General features: G+C 30.7%; 2 protein-coding genes across 2 annotated transcripts; one reads left to right on the forward strand and one right to left on the reverse strand.

Annotated features, from left to right (window-relative positions):
- Positions 1–2,601: 2,601 nt before the first annotated feature.
- LOC143196732 (chitotriosidase-1-like) lies at positions 2,602–9,449 on the reverse strand. The gene is made up of 8 exons (XM_076404691.1): positions 9,308–9,449; positions 9,074–9,253; positions 7,672–7,772; positions 5,089–5,336; positions 4,946–5,033; positions 4,705–4,890; positions 2,870–2,992; positions 2,602–2,801 (listed from the first exon to the last, which is right to left on the reverse strand). The coding sequence occupies exons 1-8, from the start codon at positions 9,378–9,380 to the stop codon at positions 2,673–2,675; spliced, it is 1,128 nt and encodes a 375-aa protein (XP_076260806.1). The 5' UTR covers positions 9,381–9,449; the 3' UTR covers positions 2,602–2,672.
- Positions 9,450–13,022: 3,573 nt separating this feature from the next.
- LOC143195890 (phenoloxidase-activating factor 2) lies at positions 13,023–19,587 on the forward strand. Its single transcript, XM_076403402.1, has 7 exons — positions 13,023–13,363; positions 13,428–13,519; positions 15,400–15,563; positions 15,619–15,768; positions 15,888–15,993; positions 18,964–19,231; positions 19,289–19,587. Exons 1-7 carry the CDS (start codon positions 13,179–13,181, stop codon positions 19,434–19,436), a joined length of 1,113 nt encoding a protein of 370 aa, XP_076259517.1. The 5' UTR covers positions 13,023–13,178; the 3' UTR covers positions 19,437–19,587.
- Positions 19,588–20,090: the final 503 nt, after the last annotated feature.

A 20,090-nucleotide genomic window follows, 5' to 3' on the forward strand; every position in this document is an offset into this window, starting at 1 on the left:
GGGGTACGACATTGTTTTAATGGTACAATGCGCTGTTAATTAGCAACGGTTTATTTTCGTTTTTTTTTATTAGTGGATTGCTATTAGTTCGAACAATCGTTTTATCGCTTTATTATGGATTCTTTTAATTGAAATTATTAATGTTTTCTTGGCCTGTTTACCAACTTGTTTCAAAATATAATCATTGATAGAAACCTTACTATAAAATGCGTTGCCGCAAGGGCAAAGTGTAGGTGTTTTCAATAAAGGAGCGTCGATGTTGAAATGATTGTGATAAGAATAAGAATGTAATAAGGTTTGAGTGAGGCTTTAATTAAATTTTTATTCTTATTTTTTGTTATGAAAGAGTAAGTTTTGCACTAGGCATATCGAAAAATATCGATATTTAAAAAATAATAGGCCGATATATCGCTCTTTTTGTCGATTGTTTTTCCGATATTTTTCCATATAAAAAAAATAAAGATATTTTTGTTTTATGTACTTTTAAATTAAAGTTTTGTGTATTTAACCTTAAATATTTATTCGGAATATCTATACTTTTTAAAATATTAGGTTTGTTGGAAACATATTTGTTGGCGATTTAAAAAAAAATATATTTTGATACATGATAAAAGTTTATTATAGATATCGATATATTTTTAACGGCGTTCTTATTACCTCTCATCAAACTCTCCGCTACACCGTCACGGCTATCACACCTGGAAATCCACTACACTTAGCATTCTTCAAAAAATGCGAAACTTTCCACTGCTGTGTTAACGGCACTAAATACCCGCACAGGGCTCTCGCGTCCCAAAACGGTTTCTCGGTCTTCGGGTGCCATAAATGAATTAACTTTTATAGTGTATAAGTATCTTCTTAGCTTAAGTAGCTTAAGTAGTTTAGTTTTACTTTAATTTGGGATATATATGCTGATGTATTAATTATGTACTCGCCCTGCTTGTATATTAATGTAAGTATAATAAAACAGTAGAAAAAACATATTTAATGTAAGATGTAATTAATAAAAAAATGTATTTGTTTAATTACCCGATATGATGATCATGATTTTAAAGATGTCGTTATTTTTTGGAGTTAATCTTAATGATTTTTTAAGGATATGGATATATATAAATTAGCCAATATATCGATATTTTTGTTGGTGATATTTAAGAATATATATATTTTAGTACATTAAATTTCTTTAATGTTTAAAAATGTCTTGATACTAGCGATGTCCAAAAAAATATCGATATTTATTAAAAAATTGGCCGATATATAGCTATTTTTGTTGACCGATATTTTTCGAAAATAAAGATATTTTTATTTTATATACTTTAAAGATACATTTTTGGGTACTTTATCTTTATTTTTAAATTGTCCAAAAACATTGATGGGCCGATTTATTAATTTGCAGAATATGCACCTTTTGCAGATTTGGCAAATGCATTAGGGATAATGCAGTAATTAAATCTAATTTTATCAAGATAAGTATAGACAGGTAGTAGCAGAAGAAATACACTGATATCGAAATGACTTGGAAAGGGAACATAGCAACGAAGGAATCAAGAACCAAATATAGAAAGATAGATATGTTCTCTAATGAAAGTAGGCTAAGTCTCCAAGAGATACCATAGGTAGTTTTGAAAAGACTTCAATGTAAATATAATAAAATAACGGTAACCTACAAATTATTGTGGCTGTAATACTAATGGTGGTTTGTGTTCTTTTATAATATATGCATTAGATCTACTATAAAGTTAAAATAAATTATATTTGATAATATTTTCAATTTTAATTGTTTCCTAATTTTATTTACATTAGAATATTATTATATATCGAAGCCAAAGTTAAACGCGCTAATATTGCGACGCCATAAAATTGGATGACATGAGTTCACTATTTTATTGGATAGATTATAGTGAAATTTGTCGGTTATTCAAATTAGCACATCTTGTCAAATTAGGTGTCTATCTATGGATGTTTATTTCCGCCTCTTAATAGTATAGGATAATATTTCTTTGTGTTTCCTTTATTTACATATCAGTATTTTAAATATTCTAACGACCAGAGTGAAATTTGGTTTGTAAATATTAATAATATTAATTTTAGGTATTACTAACATTATTAACATTAGTTTAAATTTTAGATCGTCTTGAGAAACATATCAGTAGCATCAAAATTACCAATACAAAAATACCACCATGAACCGGACCTTACTTATACATTTAAAAGATATATGTTCAAAAAATGATACATATGTCCGGTTATTATTCTTTTCTAAGTTTCATTTTCATTGTAAAAAGCAACAATGTATGTTTTTAGGGAGTATTCATAATCACATCAAAGCCACAACGAGATGTTTAAAATCTTTTATCTTATAGCTGAATAAAATTCAAGTTGATATACCATAAAATATGTGGATGGAGTCATCGATACGTGGAGTAGAGTAAGTTTGAAGAATTTATTATTCACCTAATGAAAATTTGGCTCCAAAAAAATGAATCTTTGGAAATATTTATTTTTATTTCGATTATCGATATGAATTATTGTCAGTTTATTCTTCGAGCCTGTAGTTGTTAATAGATCGTTTAGATGTTTTGAATTATAAAAAAAAGTACATATTAATTATGTAAATATATTAATGAACAGGCATGTATTAGTATTTAGTTCTATGAAAAGAATTGTAACACTTATGCAGTTAATGTATTGTAAGCTGTTCTTAGTAACGTGTATTTTTCGCCATAGGTTCCCAAGAAATCGTCAGTATCCAATGACCACATCATTATTCCCGCTAGGTTGTTATCACGAACATATTGCGCCTACATTTACAATAAAACATAATTAATCTTATATAGTGAACATAAAAATATAAAATTCTGGCGTTTACCTTAGTAGCGATTGTTTCTTCATTGTCGTATGTAATCCATTCATTGTTGTTACACCATGAATAAGCGTTGTCATCAGAAACGACTGTACCCTCACATAATCCATTTGTGAGTAGCACTTGGATCTGTAAAATACTTCAGATTAAAGGTCTAGTTAAGAACTATTTTTAGGTATTATATGTCATCCGATTTAGGTAATATTATATATATTATATGTAAATCTTAGAAGTTTTACTTATTCAAGATGTAATATTAGATATAATTCTCGAAATAGTTAGTCCCTTGTCTACTAAAATGTATCTGTTAAAATATAGTCTATATATATACACATTTATGTATCGAAAATTTTGAGCATTTTTTTTTGGGGCGAGTGGTATTGGCAAACCGGTGTTTCCGCTACCACACATTTCAAACAAAACATCTTCAGAAAACAATTTTTTCTACCAAAAATAGTAATGAAGAATTAAAGAAACATTCAAATTCTTTATATCATTCTTTATTTATTATTGTAAGAGTATTTTTCTAAAAACACCATAATTATTTTTGGTTGCTTTGGTTGATTTACATCTGATTTATAAACTTGTTGGCATCTTTAGGCATTAATCTAAATTAATGATTATAATGACAGGAATTGCTTTTCCATTAACAAATGTTTCTCCAATGGTAACTGATTTGGTGTCACCATAATTTATTTTAGAATCGTTGTGGAATGCTGTTCGATCTTGGTAGCAATGCGATTATTATCATTATCTGTCTCTTGCTAGTCGTCATTAGGGTTAGCATGTGAGATCATCACACGTTTGGTTGACTTCGACGACCTATGTCAGGTCATCTTCTCCTTGACATTGTAAATAATAAAAGCAAAGAAAGTTCTGGCGCACTAAATTTGGGGCCAAATGTTAAATATATTTACAAAGTATGCTTTACTATAATACTCGCTACATATGTCACTTCTATTCTTGGTAACTGTTTGCTCGAACGCAATTAAAATACGATTGAAATTACCATTAGCACATATAGCGTTTCCTAACTAAAAAAACAGCCAATTGACGTCATAGATAACTTCGAATATACTGCCAAATGCAGTTTGTGAAAATGCAAAATTTGTTTAAAACTCGAACCATGATCCGGTTATTTCCGGTCCTATTTATTTTACCCTAGTTAAAAAAGACAGAATGCTTTTTGATGCATCGGAACATGTGACATAATCAATTTATGAAATTCGACTTGTGTTAGCACTGATCAACTCTGTTGTCAAATGTTTATAAAAATCTTCAAAAGGTTAGTGATAATAATTAAAGATAATAAACCAGCAACCGTTTTAAACCAGAAGCTCAATTTCATACGGCAACATTGCGACGTGCTAACTTCATAAATCTTGATGATGATATTGACTATTTAATTGGTTAGACTATAGTTATATTATATTTGACATATATGTCATTATGTATCTTCAAGAGTATAAATAGTGGCCGGTAGTCTTAATCAGTTTTCAATATTTTTATAAAAATAAATAAAAATTATTATAGTCAGTCATAAAATAAATTTTCGAAGGCACTCATACATATTTGATAACCGACAACAATGGCGATCCTTTGTGACTATGAAGCTAATGATGACAGTGACAGTGATCCTTTGTATGGGAAAACATTTTTTTTACTATTTCCCTTGCAATTATTTCATATTTTCTTATCATGTAAACCATCTCTGAACTTCTATAGTTTTTTTTAAACCAAAATTAGCTCAATAAATCCTGCCGATCTCGAGTTTTAGCGAGACAAACGAGCATAAATTAATTTTTATCTATAAACAATATATAAAAATATTTCAAAAATACCTCGTAAAAGGCTAAAAACCCGTCCTCGTCTGTATAAGCACCTCCACATGTTGTTTTTGTCGTAGGTGCGCCAATATCATGATTATTAGCGTCAGCTAAATTGAAACATCGCCCATAAGCTGGAATTCCAAGAACTAGCTTTGAAGACGGTAAGCCTTTATCAAGCCATGATTGCAAAGAACTTTTCTACGAAATTTTATAGCATACATTGATCTATTATAAATATTTAGTGGCAACTTACGATGGGAGTGAAAGGAGCTAGTAATCCCGTAGTTTCCGAATCACTATGTACCAAATCATAGCCCATGATATATACGTAGTCAACAGAGCTAAAAAATATATAAATATATAATAATAATTTTGAAATATTTTAAAACCTATTACTCTTTGAGCTTCTCTATGTTGTAGTAATCAGCGTTTACTGCTACTGCCATAGATACTTGAAAATTCCATGGTTGAAAGGCAGCTTTCAGTTCTTGCACAAGAGTAGCCACATTATCCTTATCGACGTCTACGCCGCCTCTACTAGTCGGATATTCCCAGTCCAGGTTTATTCCATCGAAATTGTAGTAGGCCACAAATCGCAAAGCGCTATCAACAAACTTTTTCCTGGAATCTTCTGTTGCTGCAGCCTATAAAATTTTATTCCATTGGCTTACTATACTTTAATAATGTTCAATAAGTTCAGAGTTCTATTCGTTAATAGTACAGCTAAAAATCTTCATAGGAATATAACGCAGAAATAGGTGTAAAATTAAATTAATTAAAGAATTACCTAAAGCATACATTATAACGTGAGCCCTTCCAATAAAACAGCCAATGCACATTATAGATGACGTCAAGTATACTGGCAAATGTATCGTAAAAATAATAGTAATAGTGAAACTGTAATATGCGTTTTAAACTTGGACCGGATTTTTGGTTCTTATTTTACTATTTAAAGTATCCTAGTTAAAATAGAGACAGTCATTAAACTTATATTTGTGTTGGTACTAATCCTGTTCTTTTTCTCCAAGGGTGAATGTTAAGAGCTTGAAGGAACTATCAGTTATTGTTATCTGAAAAAGATACACTTTATATCAGATGGTTGAACAATATGGCTACAGAGTATTATGTATTCCTCCTTAACACTGCATCTTTAATCCAATCGAATGTATGTAGAGTGTGGCAAAGAATTACAAAAATGGACATGCAGGAGGAGAAAGATACTCAAACAAGAACTGTTTGGATATGCGGAAAAAACTTTGTTTATAGTAACATCTTTAGTCTGGATGGACTCCATCACACACTACAATAGTGACTCAGAAAGTGACAGTGACTGAATTAATCTTTTGAGAAAGTGGGATTATGATTCAAGGCTTATTACTACTTAATTAGTTACCATGACATCAGTGGGGAAATACTAAAGGTAAGTATATAATCAGTATAGGATAACTGTAGTAATTTTTTTTGTTCTGGCCTAAAACCAGGCGGTGGAATGCATGACGCATACCTGGTCGCGGAGACTTGCCCTGGAGTGACAAGTTCGACCGGGTTTTTTGGGACAGTCTCTGGGCTTACCGATACACTAAACCGAAACCACCTCGCAGTTGACCTCTGTGGATCGCTACTGCTACTGCATTAAATTTAGGGACATGGCACCCGCTGTTTGTGGAGCCGTTATTGGATACGAGGACCCGGCGGTTTTATTGATTCGCGAACTTGAGTTAACACACGTACTATCGCATGGGGGCAAAATTTATGACTGCAAGGACAGATGAGGTCGTTTCAGCCTGGAAAAGGGGGAGCTTAGCCGTGATGAATGAACACTAAATGTTTTGGTGATATGACCAATGCATTAGGGAGAATGCAGTGATTAAATCAAATTGTATCAAGAAGAAGGTGCATAGATAGTAAAAAAGAAACTTGAACGAACTGAAATGAAAGAAACAAGAGTTAAACGTAAAAATGTAAATATTCTCTCTAATAAAAGTATAATATATTATTTGGATAAATAATTGTTAATTCGGTGACCTTAGATTAGACCTCCAGGGGTTACACCTACATAAAAATTGCACTTAGTACTTTAAATCATATGTACTATGGAAAAGACATCAAATCTTCAATATAATAAAACAACAATAACCTGTAAATTATTGTGGCTGTATGATTTATTAATATTAGCCATAGTTAAAGCTCTTTTTGTTTAATTAAATTAATTACATTATCATTTTGTTACGTTAATTTGATGCGGCAACGTTGCGAAGTGCTGACATCATACATTTTGATGACATGCTTTGGCTGTTTTATTGAGTAGACTATATATTTGGGTTTACTACCATTATTTTAAATCAAGGCAAAGCACGTGAACGTGAACCTAGATCTTCGGTTTCAAACCAAATTTGTGATTAGTGTAGTTTTCTGGAATACAAAGGGATTTTTTTCGTGGATTGCTTCCACACTGTTAAAACAATAAACTCAGATTATTTCTGCTATAAACTTTTAAAAATAAAAATTGTAATACAGCCTCTGTTTATATAGAGGAATAGACGTAGACAGAATAGGCAGAACTTTCAAAAAATATAAATATATTTTAAGTTTGTTATACTGATAAAAAACGTTCATTGGTCTGGAAAAATATTGACATATCAGAAAAATATTGATATTTTCCAGGTTAATTATTTTGAAAAGCAATATAAAATACACCGATCCAAACAAGAAAACGTTTAAATTAAAGCATTGTACATAACCTCAACAAAAACTGTTATTTGAATCAATGAATTAAAAGAAGAATTGTCCTTTTGAATTGAAAAAGGTATTTTGTGGAAAGGGATTTTCTTGGAACGGTTTATTTAGAACCATACTAGAGATGCAATTCATACAAAAAAGCAAAGCAATTTTTACAGCTATGAATACATCTTTCATTTTTGATTGCCCGAACTTATTAAACAACCCATAATTGGATCAATACTACTACATATAACTTACGACGGAGTATTTTATGGAGCCCTCATTCCATCCACCTATCGCCAACAGTATTTTGATGCAAGGGTAATTATCCTTTATGCTTGTAACGTTGGTGTATCCCCCTAGATCAAAATACATTATTATTCTATTAGGATAAAAATAATTTTGAAATATTATCATACCAAAGCTGAGAAAAATTGTTTAAATTTATATAAAGATATAAATTTATATAATTAAAATAAAAATCATTTTGGCACTATATATAATCTATAATTATTGCCGCAATTTTTGTTGTTTGACATCAGATGATTCCTAAAAGTTATTCGCAATGACAATTAATTCAACTGTCACAGAAAGTCGCCGTATATTTGTGTAACTTTGTGAATAACAGGCACTATTTGCAACTACCTTTAGATATTTGTTATGATGCTTCAAAGTTGATAAGTTTGACATAGAAGACTGAAAACGTTTAAACGCACTAATTGAAACTTACTGTTGCAAAAGGTTGCTGCCATGGGAAAAGAGGACCGAAAACGGGGAACGGGAATTTGATGTTCAGGAAAAATTGTTGTACGTAATTCCTTTTCGTTAGATTTGAGAATTGTTTTAATTGCAAAATAACTTACAGTTGAAGATTACGGTTGATTATTAACTTACGTGTGAAATGGTAATGGAGATATATGGCGACAGGCGTACTGAATGAAAATGTACCGGTGATTTCCTTGTGGAAGACTAAGAGTGGCAGTGACCATTAAAGAAATTTAAAGCAAATTTGGTAAAAACTTACCAAGGAACTTGGAAGATTTTAAAGGCATTGACTACCAAATAAATTACGTCTAGCCTTCACATGTCAAGATGAATGCTTTTACTGTGCTGAATAAATGTTATACAGCGAGAACTTTTGTATATATCCAACTCTTTCAACAATGTGGGTAAGGATACAGCAATGATGGATTATATTTTTATCCACAGAATTATAAAATCATTGGATATCTGGACCATAGTGATCACAGTGTCGTATCCTTCCTGAATTTCGTGATTCATGGTTTTAATACAATTTTGTACAATTCATAATGTTTTTAACTATTGAGGAAAAACTGGGCTTTCCTTTAAATTTATTTTTAAAAAACATCTTGCAATGAATATATTTTTAATATGATGCGCTTTAGGACATATACCATATGCTTGAATATTTATGGAATTTAAACTTGGTATGTTATAATTTTCTTTTAACATAAACATTTAGTTTGTTTGCTAAGCATACTTATTAATTCAATACGCATGAAATATATAAAAACTTTTCACTCCAAATATTGATTGATACTCTATTTCTAGCAAAAATTACCTTGACCTATAAAGAATAATTGAATAAAAGACGATACCACGAAAAACTCTTAACTAAACTAAAATATTTTTCCATTACCTCTAGTGATATCGACGTTAGAGTCAAGCGAGGTCACCTCCAAGTTTAAGTTTAATCCGGCAAAACTGTATATTATATCAGTGCAAAGTGTTGGGTCGATATCATTAGTAGTAAACTGGCCTTCTTCATCTCGGTAATACGCCCAACTACCGAAATAGCAAACAACTTTCTGCTTTATATCTGAAAATGCACAGAGAATATAAATAATTTTAAATATTCTCAAAGGTAACATACCGCAGTCATCTGCTGCAACACCATTTCTGGCGAAGGCGACTAAAATCAAACATGTTAATACCACGAAATACATCTTTAACAGTTGATATCAGACTGAAACCTTATTTTTGTCGAATTGCGGCTTTAAATTGAATGGTACGAAATCCTTGGTTGATCTCAAAATGATTTTTAATCCATATTATGATAAAAAATGATGCACCTCATGGATTAATATATCTCAGCTAATATTACAAGGATTTTGTAGATTAATTGATATCCGAATTTTCTAACAATTAAAAATGTGAACTAATATGTTTTTAATCCATTTAAAATTAATAACTAATTCTTTTAGGAGATTACAATTTTTGTAATATTTGCTTCTAATTAGGATTTATTTTAAAGTGTTCAGTTAAGCAATGTGTATACAGAAACAAATTACCGTAATATACATTTCTTAAAATTTAATTAAATACTACAGGTATCCGGCATGTGTTCAAATGCCATAATAGTCTTTGGTTGCCTAATTTGTTAAATATAATAAATCAGTATATCAGGCATTATTAAATTTTGTTGTTCAAAATCAAGCACCATACTGGTTAGTCGGCAGATACTTTCAGCTCGACCGAAAATTAAAGAGATTGGTTTGATTAATCATTGTGGTCTTTTTGGAGTGCAAATATGGGGTAGCACGAAAACATCAAAGCAACTAGTAATCCAACGCATCCTAAATAAAGTTCTATGATTAATTAATAACGCCCATCGCTACGTGAGTAACGAGGAGCTATACAATGACCTTGAAATCAAATGCATGTACAAAGTGATCCAAGATTTCACTATAAAACATGTAATGAGGATGCTAAATCACAGCAACCTTGAAGCAATACAGATGCTTGGCCTCAAGCAGGAGATCAGAAGATTGAAGCGAACTAAACCATACGGACTTATATAGTGTATAAGTATATTCGTAACTTTAGCTAAAACTGCATTAGTATAGTTCTATTTTAATATGAGAAATACATACTAACGTTTTAATCTCATACTCGCTCTGCTTGTCTATTCATGCGAGAACAACAGAATAGCAGTACTAAATTAATTTGTAAATTAGGATTGTATTAAGCATATCTAATGGAAGATATAATTAGTAAAAAACATATTACAATAGTTTCGACATGCCTATAGAATGAAAGCTCAACGATTTTTGGGTGGAAGACGTGAAGAATAACACCATTAAGTATATAGAGGAAGACCGTGGAAAGCGAGCTGAAAGCTATAGATTAGGATTGTTCAAGCCCCAAATAGCTATAGGAAATCGTCAAGTGAGACGAGAATTAGTGAAGAATGTTCGAACTCCTGGGATGGTCGATATGCTAAAATATAATATGACTGTTATTTTAAGAAAAAGACGCAGATACTGTTTTTAGAAGTAAATGATGATAAACTTCAGGAAACCTAAATCATAAGAAGTTTTCGAACAGAAACGATTTAACGGTACCAGGAACCTATTTTAATTCGTCTTTGTGAGAAGTTATTTCAACAATTTTTTTTACTACAAAAGAATATGCATACCCAAGTACAGAGCAATATGATAGATGATAAAAATAAATAGGATTTCAAAGGGGAAACATAGAAAATTTTACATAATATTTATAAAAATATATAATAAACAAGAAAATGATGTTTCGTAATCAAATTTGTAACAAGTATTTACTGTATTCAGTAAATTCAAATATTATATTTTTGATTGTATTTGGGCAAATACATTTTTTAATTTATATTTTTTATTTTATGATATTTAGGGTAATAACGCTGGATAATTAGAAAATAAGTTATTAGTTGTCAGATTAGATGTTGTTTTTTGATGTATTTTGAAAATATTTTATACAAATGCGAACTAGCTTTTAAATTAAAATGCTATTTCTTACCTTCCCCCGTTAATTTAAATAATATTTTTCAATCCTAATTTTTATTACCACCTGTAGAGAATGAAACTGCTCTGTGCGCCATCAGGTGGTTCGGATAAAAAATAATTGCTTACAACTTTATATAGGGAAATGACACTCTAAGCCTATCTATTTTGTAGAGGTTATTTTGTCATCTCTTTTTAATTGCTTTTATTCTCATATTCCACAATATCAATTCTAATTATAGACTTTTCAGAGTAAGAATCTTTGCAGACATAGCAACCCTTCATAGTTCACAGTCAGACGAACGGTTTAGGAACGCATTGTTTACTATTAATAATAGTAGTATATATCTGAAAGTAGAAGAAGTAGAGTATTTCCTTGATTGATGTAGTATCAGCATACATATTTTCAATAAATTATTCTGCAGTTTTTTTTTGAAATGCGAAAAAATAGTTATTTAATTTGAAGAAATCAGTTGTTGATAACCTTAAAAATATTTTAAAAACTCTATATTTAAAATTTTAAAATATATTACGATCGAAAAAGTTGAACAACTGAATTCTGTTTACCTGATTTGGCTCCATTATACTAACCTGAACTGAAAGACCCTACAAGAGCTTCATTTGAATCTATAGATATAATTAAAACCAAACAAAGGAATATATGAAATATTCCAGAAACGGAATCAATTTTATCAAGGAATGAAAATGGAAAATGGAACTTATTCAAGTCATGTTCTTGATCAAAAAATTAAATATTTAAACTAACACTTTTTTAATGGAATTACCATATCATATTATAAGAGATCTGGTAGCACAGCATATAGTTATAACCCAAGTAATATAATCTCTTATATATGTTTTTTTGATACTTTGTCCTGATACTTTTTAATAAGCTGACGTAAAATTTTTACCTAAGTTAACAAGGAGACATGACGTAACGTAATAACAATGTTGATTTAAATTCACTCAATTCACTCGCCAAACAGTTAAATGTGCGGGATGACAATGTAGTGCATAGGCTCAAACACAACTACCATACGAACTGAATTAATAGATACATAGAGTGAGATTTAATAATCTCTAGAATATGTTTGAATACTATTTAGATTAAGTTAGGATAGTATCTAGAATAAGAATTACATTATAAGTTGTAGAGCAGATCACTTACTGAAGTGATCTTCTACATGTCAGGATGGTTATATTATGCAACGGAAATCATATAATAATACTTATTGCCCACGGGCAGATTGACGTTCTAAGAGATTAATTTAAGAAATGTAAAACAGTCAAGAATAATAGTGAAATATTTCAGAAAACTGGCAACATCTTGTAGCCTTAAATTATTTAAATAGATATTTGAATTAAACCGTCTTGGTGGATCATTATATAATGATTGTAAGTTTGACCATTCAAAGAATAAACAATTTTTCTTAGAACATAAGGGATAAAGTGATTTTGTAACATGATAAGGTTTGAGCAGATGTTGCAAAATCTATCACGTATACATGGAGAGGTTTAAAAGGCCCAGCTTATTCTACCTGCCATATTCACCCTCCATACTTGTCTCCTTTAGTATATATTGAGTCATTCTGTAGTACTATCTGTCTGAGTAACTTCAGATATCATAGTCTAAAAAAATAGAAATGCAAATTTTTTTTTTAATTTAGATAGATTGTTTGAAACCAATAGTTTTTTAATAGCTTAGTAGATAAATACTCCAAATATGTACCTGAAATGATGGATATACCCCTGTAGCTTCAGAGTGGTGGACTACACATGCGCCAATGTAAATTATACTGACATATGATACTCTGTCTTGTTCTTGGAGTAGATGCAGAAATATTTTATCTACATAGAAAAAAGTATTAGTCGTTAGTATTACTTTGTTTTAGTATTTCCGCTTCAAAATATTTTCAATCAGTATCGAACATTAACGACACCGTCGAAGAATTTAAAGTGTTTCTGTCTGTTCAATATTTTCGCGAAATGTTCATACGAAACGTGTCCTTTATTTTCTTCACGCTTTTGATTGTCGTTAATTGTCACATACTGTTCTCAAGAACGCTAGATGTGAGTGATAGCTTGGATAAAAACTGCAGTTGTGTACCAGTTTATCTGTGTCTGGACGAGGACAATCCTATTTTGGATGGAGTAGGCTTGTTAGATGTAAGGTACAATGATTTCACGCATTTTTAACTGAAATGTGTTCTATTTTGTATGAGTAATTTATCGTAGGTCTTTTATGTCGACTATATGCTCCAATTATTACCATATTTGTTGTAAAAACGTGAAGAGAAAAAATGAAATCACAAAACAGGAAATTAAAAGTTAGTAAAATGTGTTATAATACTTTATATAGACCTAACCTTGCTTGAATCGTAACATTGAATACATTATATTAACGGAACTCTTTAAAAATAAGCGAGGAAGAAGGACATTTCTTATGGGAAGATTTTCGTTCCTTATTTTGATTTTAGAACAACTTTGTTGTTGTCTTCGGAGTTTATTGAATAGTTTTATGTAAGTTAATACGTGTTCAATTTTGTACATCCGCAGTGGTTGAGCTAAATAGAATATACGCCATTAAGTAAAATTTGATAGTGGATTGGATGGTTGTCAACACACCCTCATATATTCATTATATCATTTCTGTCTATATGCAAGTTATTTTCGATACCAGTTTATGAACCAGATTCTTGATATTGAATGGATTTTTATTTTTCATATTGAACAACTTGATATTACTTTGCTGTAATATTCATGTATGCCAGACTATAAGTTATTAGTGAGATACTACAGTAAAGATATTACAGTTCTTGAAGAATCGTGATTTTTACGATAAGGGATGCTAGAAGTGTGGGAAAAGGAAAGAAATGGAATTGTTATAAGCAAATTTAAATAATAGGCTGATAAAAAAAGAGAAATGCGTCCAAATCATTTGATAACAAGAGAATTTATGTTTAGCAAACTGCAAAATCCGTCAAAACTCCAATAAACATTTAAAAAAGAAGTTTTGTTATTGACTTTTGGCTATTAGTTGCTTCGATCTCGTGTGAGAAAATAGATTGGATAATGGTGGATTTCTTCAAAATTTTATAGAAGTTTTATACATAGTTCATACCTTGCTCGATAGATGGGAAAAAATTGTGCCACAATACCCATAAAAATCTGTTATAAATATGTGTTTGTATTATGCCTATAATATAGTTTTAAAGGATTGCTTCTTATTTTGTAGTTTTATTGTGAAAAATCGATCAAATTGTTTTTTAATATTTTAACAAGTAGTAATCTGAAGGGGCGAGGTCTGGAGAATGCGGTGGTTGGGATATAACTTCACATTTTTATGTTTTGAAATATGTTATCACTGATTTTGTAACATGTGGTCGAGCGTTGTCATGCTGAAGAATCACATTGTTGTATCTTTGCTTGTATTTAATTCGTTTTTGGCGCAGTACCCAGTTCCCAGATAATGATCCGTATTCATGTTTTTATTAGGTTTTAGCAGCTCATAGTACACCACACTAATTTGATATGACCAAATATATAGCCTAAGCTTGGAGCCATGAGCACTCGGCTTAGCCGTTGATGATAATGTTGATGTATGACCAGGTGGTCCGCATGATTTTCTTGCTTTGGATTATCGTAATGGATCCAGCTGAAAAAAACCTGTTCGTCGCCAACAATCATTGATAGCTTTAATTCATACGGCACAAAATATCCAAGATTTCTGTTTCTCAAGTGGTTTGGAATTATTTCTTATTTTAGTCGCAACAATTCTACATATTCTTCTTGCGTTTTACATATATCATACCTTCAAACCCTATTCTTTAACTTGTTTTTGTCTGTCCAGAACCCTCTTTGCCATCGATATCAAAATTATCACTTTTAAAACGTGGAAACCAGTTTTCGCACTTTGAAATCGATGGAGCATGGTTGCTATAAGTTTCATTATTCACTATAAATTCAGAAGTTTTCAACATAGTGAAACAAATTTTTCTTCATATTTCGACGAAGTGCTACATACTGAGTAAAGTCTGCAGTGAGGCTTCAACTTGAAGTTGGTTATAGGTTTACCCGATGCCATTTAATACACAGTAACACCATCTGTTGCAAATCCTTTAAAATTAATTTATAAGTCTCAAAATTAAAAATTAAAATTGATAATAAAAATTAAAAAAAAAACATAATCGATTCGGACACTTTTTAGAATGTGGATATAGAAATTCAATTTCCTTTATGAAACGAATAACTGCCGATTCTGATGAAACTCATTTCGCCGAACTGCCATGGACAGTCGTGGTATTACTTAGAGATATTAATCAAAGCGACAGACCGATCTACAAGTGCGGAGGTTCCCTCATTCATCCACAAGTAAGTGTCCAGTATAAAGCGTATTAATTTGCGGCGATTTTTCGATTTATTTCAGGTGGCATTAACGGCAGCTCATTGTGTACACACTCTGGATCTGAACAGGCTGTTAGTGCGTGCTGGCGAATGGGATACCAAGTCTGTGGACGAGCCCATATTTCACCAAGATCTGAAAGTTGAAGAAGTAGTAATCCATGTACATTTTAATGTTAGTTAAGTTATATAAAGTGATATAGATGAATACATTTTTAGTTACTGAGTATTTTGTCTTGTAGTTAAAATATACTACGTTAAATAATTTACAAAAATTACCAAGTTTGTTTGTAGGAGAATTCCATGAAAAACGATATAGCATTGTTGTTTCTTGTTGAGGAATTTTTGATGATGGAAAATGTCGGTATTATTTGTTTACCCCCATATGGAATGGAGCTAAGTAAGATATTATTCATTATTATGTATTTAATTGTCTATTATTATTACATATTGGCACGTATTTTTATCAGCAATTTGAATTAGATTGTACTCTATTGATGAAAATGCATAGTATCAATTTATTCAGCGGTTAGACAACCTAAAATTCGAAGGTTTTGATACTTCTATATAAGTGATAAGGAACAGTCTAGAGTAGTCCACTTTTTTGTATATAAGATTTAGTGTCACAGGCGTGGTGTAAGGGGGAAGATGGAGTGTGATATGGATTCAAAATAAGGTGCATTACAGACAACTGTGGGTAGATAAGTAAAATATATGTTTAAAAGTATTTTTTATTTTTTAAATACTTATTAAGTTGTCAAGATATAGCCTTATGAAAAAAAATTTACAGACCCAACTTTTCATAGCATCGATTTTCCAACACATTTTAAGATTGGTTTTTACTAAATTAAAATGCAATTTTTTTACCTGTAATGTATAAGCTGTCATATTTGTTGGCAAATATGAAAAAAATCTTATAAAAATGCACACTATCGCCGATTTTTTTATTTCAACATTTCATTCTTTTTTGGGTCATGAAAATTTATCATGAAATAATAATATGACTTATTTTTTGCTAATCTATCAATAGCTAGCTGAGTAAATCTGATACTGTAATATAAATATATGGTGTATCTACCTACGTAAAAATCAAGGATAAAAATTTGAAAGTCCAAAAAAGTCACGTCTAGGGGAATTAAAAGATACTATCCATGTTCGGATTGATACTATTAATTCAAAGTAGCTGTAGATAAAGATAGATTTAGAATTTACTTTTTTGAGGTTTGTCTTGGAAAGGCCTATAAGCTATAAAACTTGAATGTCTTTTAACTTGAATTTTATCTTACGAAGATAAGTAGCGAATTATCGGATGAAGTTGCAAACGGAATTCTTATGGTAGGTACAAATCTGAGTATTCAGCTCGAGCTCATTTGGCGCTTTCATAGAAAACGCCTGCGTGCGTAGCGAATTCGGCTATGTTTTGATTTATTTCATTAATACGTCGAATCCGATCGAACCTCTTTACATCCATAGAGTATTATATAGAAGTTTAAGTTAAACATGCAAAACCAAGGAAATATTTTGCGTGGAGCCACTAATGCAGGCACTGAAAGCAGCACTTGTTCGATTGGTTTTGACAAAGGCATTTTATTGGCTCATTTCAGTTTGTTTATGTCGCTATTTTTGCGTACCTATTATAGAGTACGTTCAGAATTTTTGTGACTGAATTATAGTCACTATTTTTGATTATAATATATCTTCAATCTCAAAAATGCTGTGTATCTAGTGTATGTGTGGAAATAATGAAGTAATAGCCAAGTTAACTAGATTAAAGATATTTGTGACATAACATTGTTTTTACCTGGTACATATAAAATTATTTATGCTCTATGTATTTATAGATAGTATACATCAATGTATATTGTCTTTTAGAGGAATATAACAGAAGAAATCATGAAAATATTGCTCACAGTTTAAACTAAATGTGTTCAAATGGGGCGATGGCAAAACTACATTGAATTTAACTGTGATTATATTACATGAACAATTTTAGTGTAAAGACCTTCAATATATATAGTGACAAGTTTTCTTGTACTTTAAAAAATTGTTTGTAAAGTGCCATTAATTAAAAAAATTAATTACTTTGAACAGGTTTACTTAAATAAATATATATTGATTGAAATACTTATAATTAATATTTTGGCTTGAGGATACTTAATCGAGATAGGTGCGACAGTTTTGGGTTAACATAAGGAGTCAGAAAAATTTCAAATTCTTAAACAAATGTCTTAAAAAAAATAAATTAATAAAATATAAGATAATTTTACAGACAATATAGTATCTCATAATTGTTTTATTTATTATATTATTAATAGATCTTTAAGCTATCTCTTTAAGGCCTCGATTTTACCACAATAAAGCATAGTAGTAAATATTGTATATATCATACATTTCAATTTTTTGTTGCTGCTCTTGTGCTGCTGTTGCTGTAGTATTTTTTGGTATGTTTTCTTCATTTTGAAGTATATTTAATCGTTAATATTTATTCGTTCCCCCATTTTCATAATAACATTGTAAAAATATTTATATCTTACCTCAATATATTTTTGTGTTGACTAATTAATTAAAATATTAACAAACATAGGCTTAGTCTGGTTTCAGTATAAAGGAACAAACTTTTATATATCTTATTTAAATTAATAGCACTAAAGAAGAATATGAAAAAGTTAAAAGGTCTAATGACAATTTTGATTATATTTTTAATTTTATTGGGTTTAATTTAATTAGGTTGCAGATTTTTTATATTTATATTTAATTAATTTTTATAATTTATTTTGGAGTAATTATATTTCGGTTTTATTTCAAGTTTAATTAGTTAGTAGAATGTGATGTCAGAGGTTAGTTATGTCATACGTATGAAATCTCCAACCAGTCAGATGCCTTTCTAATAAAATATTTTCTTTACGGGTGTTTGTAATAGTAATTTAAAATAACTAATGATATTGCGTTCTCAGCGCCTTTCTGTTAAGACCACGCAAAATATTTCTGAAAATATTTTTACTAAGTTAACACTCTATATACTACACTATGATTACATCTCTAAGTGTGATATAAAAGTGCTGTGTTTTCTTAAATTACAAATAACTATTGACTTATCAGTTATGCCATACAGATATGGACATGGACGTCATCCCCTCTGGATAGATTATAGTTTCAATAAAATTATGTTGGAAGTTCGATGAATAATACTTTGAATAAAATAGATAGTATCGATTTTTATTTTTTCACAATAAAGATTCAAATTAAACAATTTTTAAAAAAATCAGATCTACAAATCTATAATGCAAAATGTATGGGCTTAATAGATAAATGTAGGTAAATGAGTTCTCTTGAAATGATTTTAAGTAATTTGCTGTGTGTCGTCTTACAGATAATGGCCGTTGTATGGCGGGAGGATGGGGAAAAGACGCTTTCAAGAAAGGCCGACATTCCTCGATACTGAAAAAAATCTCTTTGCCATTGGTTTCCAGAGCGGATTGTCAAAGAGCCTTGAGGAACACTCGTCTGGGACCTTTTTACACTCTGCACGACAGTTTCATTTGCGCCGGTGGCGAACAAAACAAAGACACGTGCAAGGGCGACGGCGGCAGTCCTCTAGTTTGTCCCATGAGGGAAGCCGGGCCGCAGAAAGGCAACCGGTCAGTTGGCGGTAAACGCGCCCTGAATAGTTTATAAGCCTCTTTTCGGGTTTTTAGGTATTTTCAGATGGGGATCGTGGCCTGGGGCATCGGTTGCGGGGGTAGCATGACTCCCGGGGTGTACGTCAACGTGCCCATGTTTATAAATTGGATTGACGAACAGATGAAATCGAGAAACTTCAACACCAGCGTGTATAAATATTGATTCGGATTTCTACGTTTTCATGTAGTTAGCAGACGACAAAACAAAAATCGATTTGTTTTATTATATATTTTGTGATGATTTTAATATGTTCTTATGGTATAGTTTTATGTAGTAAAATACATTTTAATCAATAGAGATGCTGTGAAGTCTTTTGGTTCTATTTCTTACTCATATTCAGTAGCTTTTAATAGCTTATATAATATATTGGTTTTAAATATATTTTTTATTCACAACAGCGGTCAACTCGCGTCATCAAGATGTTTAATGTATCTCCTTTCACAATTTGTAAATTCTTTTTAGAATCAGTCAATATTTTCCTTCACAATTTATTCTAGTTAAAAGGAGATACAATGCTGTTTGATACTTTGGAACATGTAACTTGATTGAGCTTGAAAAAGTCATTCGGTTGTCAAATGCATACAAAGTTCTTCAAAGTATTAGTTATAAGTGGTTATAAACGGACAAAGGCTGTTTTAACTCCTTGATTGTTATGATAAGTTTCAAACCGCTGCTTATTATCACTTTGATTAAAAAAGTCAAAGCCAGATAGAACAGATTGAGTCTCTAATCGGTGACTTCGAACGAGGAACGAGATAATGGAGGCCTCCACTTGCCAGCAAAAATTCGTTAGATGGGTAAGCAATTTTACTATTA

This window comes from Rhynchophorus ferrugineus, unplaced genomic scaffold, assembly GCF_030347505.1.
Source record: "Rhynchophorus ferrugineus isolate W39M unplaced genomic scaffold, kcgeb_rfMv2 rfM4, whole genome shotgun sequence".
Classification (NCBI taxonomy): Eukaryota; Metazoa; Arthropoda; class Insecta; order Coleoptera; family Curculionidae; genus Rhynchophorus; species Rhynchophorus ferrugineus.

Excerpts from the sequence above, each read along its gene's own strand:
- LOC143196732 (XM_076404691.1), bottom strand. The coding sequence starts at position 9,380 with ATGTATTTCGTGGTATTAACATGTTTGATTTTAGTCGCCTTCGCCAGA. Across the intron at positions 9,254-9,307 it reads TGTTGCAGCAGATGACTGCG|ATATAAAGCAGAAAGTTGTT; the intron begins GTATGTTACCTT and ends GTGCATTTTCAG. Across the intron at positions 5,337-7,671 it reads GCTCCATAAAATACTCCGTC|GCTGCAGCAACAGAAGATTC; the intron begins GTAAGTTATATG and ends AAAATTTTATAG.
- LOC143195890 (XM_076403402.1), top strand. The coding sequence starts at position 13,179 with ATGTTCATACGAAACGTGTCCTTTATTTTCTTCACGCTTTTGATTGTC. Across the intron at positions 13,364-13,427 it reads GTAGGCTTGTTAGATGTAAG|GTCTTTTATGTCGACTATAT; the intron begins GTACAATGATTT and ends AATTTATCGTAG. Across the intron at positions 15,994-18,963 it reads CCCATATGGAATGGAGCTAA|ATAATGGCCGTTGTATGGCG; the intron begins GTAAGATATTAT and ends GTCGTCTTACAG.